This window comes from Natator depressus, chromosome 14, assembly GCF_965152275.1.
Source record: "Natator depressus isolate rNatDep1 chromosome 14, rNatDep2.hap1, whole genome shotgun sequence".
NCBI lineage: Eukaryota > Metazoa > Chordata > Testudines > Cheloniidae > Natator > Natator depressus.
This window is the reverse complement of record NC_134247.1, coordinates 27,281,487-27,290,181: the sequence shown is the minus strand read 5'-3', so window position 1 is coordinate 27,290,181 and position 8,695 is coordinate 27,281,487. Positions and strand designations below refer to the sequence as shown.

General features: G+C 59.5%; 1 protein-coding gene across 1 annotated transcript; it reads left to right on the top strand.

Annotated features, from left to right (window-relative positions):
• Positions 1 to 614: 614 nt before the first annotated feature.
• On the top strand, positions 615 to 8,101 carry LOC141998827 (C-type lectin domain family 2 member D2-like). Its single transcript, XM_074971806.1, has 6 exons — positions 615 to 839; positions 1,939 to 2,101; positions 2,657 to 2,755; positions 5,087 to 5,262; positions 6,197 to 6,300; positions 7,948 to 8,101. Exons 1-6 carry the CDS (start codon positions 615 to 617, stop codon positions 8,099 to 8,101), a joined length of 921 nt encoding a protein of 306 aa, XP_074827907.1.
• Positions 8,102 to 8,695: the final 594 nt, after the last annotated feature.

The window sequence follows — 8,695 nt, the reverse complement described above, 5'->3', positions numbered from 1 at the left end:
AGCTGACAGGTAGGTAGGCACAAGGAGATGTCCCAGAGACAGGCTGAGGTGTTCATTTGGCCAGCAGGAGATGGGGCTGGTGCAGAGAGGCAAATGGGTGAGTTGTCAGCATCGAGAGGGGAGTTGAATTTGTGTTTACAGAGGAGACAACCCAGAGACGAGGGGCAGAGGGAGAAGAGAACAGAAGAGGGAGGCTGGCCATAAACCATGTCACATTTACTGGTGTTTTTTTTTTTCTCAAGACCTCCCCCCTCCTTGTAACACACTGTTACACCGCAACAAACCAGTAAGGACCCTCCCCGCCCCATGTGTTTATATACTATTTGGTCAGCCCCAGGGGACCAAGGACAGAGCCCTTGGAAGGGCCCCGGAGAGCTGGCAGGAGGGGGAAGCAGCGATCAGAGGGGTCGGGGGTGGGGGGAGCAGGGGAGGGCAGAGGGAGGACAAGGTTTCAGGAGGAGCCCGGGCAGGGCGGGCAGGCCAGGGAGGGCGAGGACTGAGCCCCGATCGGAGCTTTGCCCGGGGCCGGGCGGGACGCCGCTGGGGCACCCGGCCAGCCCGGGAGAGGGGGGAAGGCTTGTGGGGAGCGGAGCGGCCGGGAGTCGCGGGGTTACATGGAGACGGGGCTGAGGGCGGGGATCGGCCGCTGTTGCGGTGACACCCGGGCACGGACGTTTCCGCTGCTCAGACCCACGTGGGAACGAAGCGGGCGCGGGGGTCACAGGGAAGCCGGTCGCTCTGCGGCTGCGAACTCACCCGGCGGGACCCGCTGCGAACCCGCCTGGCTGCTGGGCCCTCAGCTCCTGCCCCGGCTGCGGCGCCGGGCGCTCTTCCCGCGGGTGAGACGCGCCGGGTCCCAGGGGTCCCTGCCCGGGGCGTGGGTGGGCGGGTGCTGCTGGCTGCTGGGCGGTGGCTCGCTCGCTGCGCGGCGGGGTTTGCGGGCCGGTTCCAGCCACGGCCGGGCTGGGGCGAGGGGGACCGCGGGCCCGAATGGGGTCGGGCGGGGGCCCGAATGGGGAGGGGCTGGGGACTGTAGGGGGGGAGCCGGGGCCGGAGGGGGAGGGGCCGTGGCCCCAATGGGGTGCGGGGCTCGGGCTCGGGGACCAAATGGGGAGGGGCCGGGGAGGGGGTCGGCTCGGGGCTGAGGACCGAATGGGGAGCGGGAGGGGCCGGGGACCGGGGCCGGAGCCCGAATGGGTGGCGGGGCTCGGGCTTGGGGCTGGGGACCGCAAGGGGGGCGGGGCTCCGAATGGGGGGGCGGGGCTCGGGGACCAAATGGGGGCGGGGCTCCGAAGGGGGGCGGGGCTTGGGCAGGGGCTGGGGACCGCATGGGGAGGGCAGCGCGGCAGCGGGGGCCGGTCCTTGGCCGAAGGGCGGGGATTCTGGGCCAAAGGGGGGTGATTCGGGGCCCGGGCCCGGGCCCGGGCCGAAGGGCGGGGGGGGGTTCGGGAGAGCCCCCCCGGAAGGGAAAGAAGGGGCTGGGCAGAGGAGCGCTGGACGCTGGTTCAAGTCCCGCCCTTCAAGGAGGGGGCTGGGACAGGGACAGGGCTGTTTCGAGCCCCATCCCCTCCCCTTCTGATATCCGACTCACACTTACTTCTAGGAGGATTGTGTGTGTGAGGAGGGTCTTCTCTCCCACCCCCTAGCTCGGTGCCTGTCACGGGTGGGCGGGGCCTGTAGCAGATCAGGTCTCTGAGGCCCTGGGGGGCGGAGGGGCTGATGGGAGTTAAGGGGATTTAATCATCATGGCACCGCCTCTGGCAGGGGGTTGGGCTGCTGGGCAGGGAACAAGAAACCACAAATGGCCTCCCCCACCCCTGACCTGTCCTGCTTGGTCCGTCTCAGTTTCAGATCGGCTGGAGATTCTGGAGCAGGGACGGGGAGCCAGGGCCAGGACCTCTGCCTCGGCTTTGCTGCTGGCAAATCGGACCCACTCAGACAGAGAGGAGCCGACCCCAGCCCAGCACCTGCAGCAGTGTGTGTGGCCTGAGTGTCGCTGAGAGAGACAATGGGGCCAGCAGCTGGGTTGCTGAGAGCGAAGAGCCGCTGCAGGAGTTGTGTGTTAATGGCAATGGACACCTGGAGACTGGAGGGAACCCAGGTAATGGGGCATCTCTGCCTGGGGGCAGGCTGGAGATAGACACTGAGACTGCCTGGGGTGCTGGAAGGGGGCATGGCCCTCCCACTTCTTGTCACTGGCCCCGCCCCTCCTCTTCCCCCTGAGGTCACCCCACCCCACCTCTGGGTGGCAGCTGGAGTCCAGGCAGTTGCAGGGAGCCGTGGATGAACCTCCAGTTGCCTGGGGTGGGGGGCGGAGAGCAGCCCCTGGTCCGTATCCCTCCCCCCAGGCTCCCTGCCCAGAGCAGGGGGAGGGTCTGTAGTTCCCCACAGCGGTGGCCCAGCTCCTGCTCTGAGGCCCTGCTACCCAGTTAGAGCCGGATCTTGGTAACAGCCCCAGGGTAGCTCTAGGGAGCCATGGACCCTCCATCTGCCCTTGGTGGTGGGGGGCTCTGCCTGACCCTCCGGGCTCCTCTCCCAGAGCGTCTGAGGGAAGGAGCAATCGACAGAACGGTGCATGTTCCAGGGCAGCTCCGGCCCTGGTGCTGTCAGTGAGACGTGTCCCCCCAGCCCTGCCTGACGGGTCTTTCTGTTTCAGACCCTCCTTGTAACTGCAAGAAAAGTCCAACCCGTAGAGTTGTGGTTGCACTGATAGCTGTATCGTCTGCTTTGATCGCTGCCATCATTGCTCTGGCAGGTGAGTTCCCAGCTTCCGCCCTGCTCCCTTCCCCTCCAGCTACGATCTCCGTGCATCCCATTCCCCCGTGACCTACCACGCTCACTCTCTCCTCCCGGCCTGTCTGGCTTTTGCCCCTGGGACAGAGGATTCCTGGGGGATGTTCCTCCCCGACCCTCCTCCTGCTCCCTCCCAGACCCCTGCACCTGGGCACTCTCTGTGTCGGGACGATCTGACTGACATTAGCCCCCCCAGCCCATCTCTGAGCACTTTGGACCCAAGTCGCCTTTGCCATGCGCCATGAAGCAGTCCCTGACCAGGGTGTCCAGTGGGACAGGGTGCAGAGCATCCCTGAGCCCTTTGCCTTCCCTGTGTTGCTCTGAGGTTACCAGCCTGGCCTTCCTGGATCTTCAGGTCACGCCTGTGGCTGGGCGGCAGGTGCTGCCGTGTTATTGAAATGAGCCGTAGAACTCAGTCGAGACCCCTCCACCAGAGCAGTGTGGAAACCCCCCAATCGCTGAGCTTGGCCATGAAGGGTCCCTTAGCACCATTCACTCCCCCGGGCTGCACAGACAGCGTGTGCTCATGCAGAGGGCGTCTGTTTGCCGTGAACATGAACCCTGCTGTATCCCCCCGTCGTCTGGGGCAGGGGGTGCTGGAGACTGTCAGGGGTGGGATTTCTCTATTGCCCTGGGATCTGATCACTGGGCCCCAGGAGGGTTTAGCAGCTGGCTGAGGGGATTGAATCCAGGTCTGTCTGCATTAGGAATCCTCTGTGCCAATGTCATGACGTCCGTGCAGTTGAATTGGGGCAAACCGCTAAAGTAGACGCACTGCACTGGTGCACAAAGGAGCTTGCCTTGGTGCAGTTCGCTGCAGGAAGTTACCAGAGCGAGCCACACTGCTCCAGCGCATCTCCAGGAGGTGTTTGCCCTGATGTCACTGTGTCACTGTGATTATACTGGTGCAGATTGCTCTGATACAGATGGGCCCTGAATCCCAGCTCCCTGCTGTAATGGCAGGCTGTTGCAATGGGCAGCATTGGCTCTCACTGTGTAAGGTGGGAATCTGTGAGCTTAGGGTTGGTTACACACCTGCAGGTGCAGGGAGCTCTGCAGAACATGTGGCATCTGACCTGGAGATGGATGGTGGAGACAGCCTGTGCCACCAACTGTTAGTCACTGACTTCTCTGCTCAGTTCAGTAGGGCAGGGGTGTGGGCTACCGTGCACTGGACAGTTAAATCTACAGGGTCAGACATGCCTTGTGCGTGAGGTGAACACATGCTCGTTTTCTGATCACCGCTGCCACGTTTCCTAACTCTTCCAGACTTAGAGTGTCTGTTCCTCGCTGAGCGCCAGCCACATGGGAAGGCTTGAAAACCAGCTACTGAGTTACTGTGGTGCAAAAAAAAGTGATGTGCTCAAAAATATCTGAAGGGGTTTGAGTCCGACTCCTCTCAACTAGACAGGCCTTTCAGATCCTCTTTGGGGTCACTTATGGGTGACCCCACTGCTGCTCTTTCATGGCTCTGAAAGGGTTACACTGCGGTGAGGGCTTCCAGAAAGTGCCTTTCTTGCTGCTGTGTTTGGGGAAAGAAAAGTCTGCAGGTAGGAGGTGAATTAAGTTCCATCATTCCTGGCCCACAGTGCAACAGGTCACTTCCGGTTGCTGTGGTTTCTGGCGCCCCCTTGTGGCTTTCATGTCCCTGCGTGAAAGTTCCCACGTTCTCCTCAGTTGTTCACGGGCTGTTTGTTGCTAGGTTGAACGTCCAGCTGTTGATCTTGTGCCCGGGGTGACATGCTCTGAGCTGTGTCAGTCCCTCCCAGGCTGGGAGTGTCCCTGGAATCCTTCTTGCCAGGCAAGTTTACTGTGACTAACGTCTCCGTCCCCCTGCGTCTGATTGCCGTGGACCAGCCCCAGCTGGGGGTCCCAGTAGGCTTGGCAAGCCGGTCAATTGACTGCCTGTTTGGCCGCAGTCAAATACTCCAGCGAGAGCCCTGGGGGTAGGAGGCAGCCTGCCTTTCGGATTGCGTCTTGGAGCCTCGCTGGTGTTTTTCAGAACTTGGTTTCATTGTTTTGCCTTTTTTTTCTGAGTTAAAATAACTCAGTGAAATACATTTTTAAAAAATTAGGTAGATCCATATCTATCTAAAGCTAAACCTACTGGAGACAGTAACGTCTTGCTCTTTTTTGTTCCTGGCGGGAGGTAACCAATTCTGATAAATTGGTATTTTAAAATATCTGACCACTCTTTGACAGATTTGACTGGTCAGTTGACCAATTTTTATACCAGTCAAATGCCCAATTCTAGATGCAACTCTTACCCTCCATGTGACTGTCTCATTCTCAGTGCTGACCTCTAAGCTTTCATCAGCTGATCGGTGCCCCTCGTGCCCAGACAGCTGGATGGGATACCGAGGGAAATGCTACTATTTCTCAGAGACGAAAGGGAGCTGGACTGAAAGCCGGAGCCGCTGCTCTGCACCGGGTGCCTCCCTGGCTGGGATCGACAGTGAGCAGGAAATGGTGAGAGACTCTCGAATTGCCATACACTGATCTTGGCACAGCGGTGGCTGCTGCAGTAGGACCTGGGCTCTGCCCCGTGGGGTGAGGAGCAGCTCTGACCCCTCCCGTGCTGGGAGGCCAGAGTGAATGAACTTCCAGCGGCTGAACGCCAGCCCTGGCTGGGCCCAGGGCCCTACTGTCTGTGTGTGATCACAGGGATTGCCCATTCTCCGCTGCCCCCCTCCCCAAATAGGGAGACAGCTTCTGTCTAGGGCAGGGCTGGCTCAGGCATCTCCTGGCCTGCTGGCTGCTGGAGTGGGAGGGAGAACCCAGCCAGTGCTCCTGTTGTGGGGATGGGAAAGGAGCAGCCAGCTGAGGAGGCGGGGGAGGAGGGGATCCTCTCACATTGACCCCTCCCACTTCAGCTTGACTCGCTCCCTCCTCCTGCCTTGCTGTGATGAGCGGGGGCTGATCTGTGAGAAGAGACGTCTCTGCAGAGAGCTCAGACCCAGCAGCTGCCCCCAGCCCAGGGGGACTTGGGGTGCGGGTGACTGGGAGCACCGGGGTGGGGCTGCTCTGTGCAGGGGGAGGGTTAATACTGCCTGGGTGATCTTGTACTTTGCAAAAGGCAGGGGAACACCCCCCCCCCCCAAAAAAAATAAACTGAGCACTCTTCAATATGGGGGGAGGGGTAGCTCAGTGGTTTGAGCATTGGCCTGCTAAACCCAGGGTTGTGAGTTCAATTCTTGAGGGGGCCATTTAGGGATATGGGGCAAAAATGTGTTGGATGATTTAATTGGGGATGGGGGTGGGACTAGAAGATCTCCTGAGGTCCCTTCCAACCCTGACACTCTATGAATATGCGGCTGGGATTCTCTGCGGCACAGAGCCCTGGAGGGGTGGGGGAAGCACCGGAGCTGGGGCTGATACCTGCTGTCCCTCGGCTTTCTTTGAGGCGTTCCTGCTGCGCCATAAGGGTGTCCGGGACCACTGGATCGGCCTCCGGAGGGAGCAGGGTCAGGCCTGGAAATGGGCCAACGGCACCGAATTCAACCACCTGTGAGTCTCTCTCACCCTCTGGACTAATGCCCTGGGCCTGGGGATGCTGGTGTCTGAGCTGTTTGAGTTCAGGGAGATCCACCATTCAGTGCTGGTGAAACAGCCAGACCCGGCCCTGGTCCGTTCGCGTCCTGCGTGTATCGGAGAGCGACGGGAGCCGGCGTGTCCCTGAGCTCTCGGCCCCTCCCCGCAGCACGGTGCTGGGCCGGAGACAGAGCCCGCCATAGCCAGAGGTGCCCTCGCAGCCCGCTGGGATTTCAGCGGGGACACTCGCTGTTCTCCCCCAGCCCTCTTCAGCAAGGTCCATGGGGTGTCTGACCCCCCCCCCGGGGAAAGGAGGCAGCAGGGAGCTCAGGTTAACAGTGGCTGCTGGAGAGGGCAGCATGCCGAGCACTGCATGGCAGGTGCAGGTCCCGCTGGGGATTGCAGCCGGCAGGTTTGAGTGACTTGGCTGGTGAGGCCTCTGAATCTGCAGCAAGGCACGGATGTTAAAGGAGCCTGCGGTTCACAGGTGCTGCACGCCTGGGGCTCCCACTGGAACGGGGTACAGTAGTGATGGCTGCCCAGCCAACACCCCGCGATGGGTTTCAGTGGGCTCCAAGTGTGATCACAAAACCAGCGCTGCTTGAGCCCGGAGCAGGGTTTGAACCCTGGGACTTCAGGACTAGAAGCATGAGCCTCTGCCATAGGAGCGAAAGAATCCACTTCCTTAACGGAAAACCCCACCTGATTGATAAAGCTCTTTTGCAGGCCAGCCATTAGAGGGGGATGGAGACCCCCCCACTTCTCTGGTCTGGGTTACTTCAGTACTTTGAAAAATCAGGCTCTTATGGCGCTGGGTCAGTGCTCCCCAATGGACAGTCCCCATTCTGCTGTATTGGATCCCACCTGCTTCCAGCCTCACTGGGTCTGAATAGCCACCAGACACTGTCCCGAGTTTGGGCCTCTGTGGTACTCTCCTGGGGTACAGACTCCCTGTCTGGTACGCTCCTTAGGATGTGGGACCGTGCAGATCAGCTGCTGTAGGACCCAAAACCAGGGCTGAACCCTCCCAAACCTCCCGAGAGGCATGTTGTCCCTAGAACTCCACCCTCCACTCCAGATGAACTCTGGGAGGGTCACGTGAGGGTTACAAACAAGGAACACATGCTTTCACAAAGGAACTTCTTCAACACTCTCTTTTTTCTCCCATCCCCAATGGAAAGCTCAAGAGTTATAGATCAATGGAAAAGGAAACCCCTGAATGCAATTTCCTCTTTCAGTGTCATCTTGGTTCTGCTCCGTGTGTTTCAAGGAGGCGAGATCCCTCCTGCCCCCGGCTTTTCCTGCTCGGTCGTCTGGTTCTGGTAATGGTCTGCCCCTCTTGTTAGAGGACCGGTCCCTTTTGACAGTCAGTCTAACAAATTCTCTCCGTCCTGCTGGGGACTTTCCATTCTCCAGCACCCCTGTGGGCTGCTCAGCATAGAGGGTCAGGAACAGTCAGCGGTTCTGCAAAGCCCCCGCTGTCCTGAGCTCTGCTCCTGAGGGGCTGGGAGAGTAGCTGCTCCGCACTCAGGCCTGCACTGTGGAGAAGGGCTCCCCTGGCTAGGACTGGTATGAAATGCCCGGCCTCTGCCTGACTGCAGCTCCCTGGCTTCTGTGTTGCAGGTTTCAGATAAGAGGAGGAGGTGACTGCGCGTATCTGAAGGACGAGAAAGGGGTCAGCAGCTCACGGTGCTACATGGGAAGACGGTGGATCTGTAGCAAACCTGAGGTGTATGTGATGGGAAAAGAGACTGCACTGGAAGGGGGCTCGAAATGAGACTCCTAGAAATGACACTGATCCAACTCACACCTACTTGAACGAGCCAAGTGCCCATTCGTCAGCCTGGCCAGGATCTCAAAATCAGGCAGCGGGGCCCTCAAGCAATAAGTGTGTCTCGTTTAAACTGTGGATTCTTCGTACCTGCCTTCTGCTTTTGAACCTTTAAACTCAGGGTCACCTTGCCAAGCTTTTCTCTGCAGCTGAGAGGGAGTGGTCTCCTGAGAAGGAGTCTCAGCCACACGCTGGGGAAATGAGAGAAGGGAAGGCCTTGTTCGTTTAGACTCCAGAACAGCATTTCTCAAATGCAGCCACCCGCTGAGTGTTTTGCAGCCACAAGAGCCTCCAAAGTGCCCCAACAATCGCTGAGATGTTAAGTATTAAAGGTGCCTTCTAAATGCCATAAATCCCAGTGCGCGCTCCCTTTTACATAGCACCATGCCGGCAGAGCTGAGCTACATCGGTTTGGTTTTCTTTCAAGTCACAAAGTGTATTCTTTGGCTAAGAACATAAGAACGGCCAGACTGGGTCAGAGCAAAGGTCCATCCAGCCCAGTATCCTGTCTGCCGACAGCGGCCAACGCCAGGTGCCCCA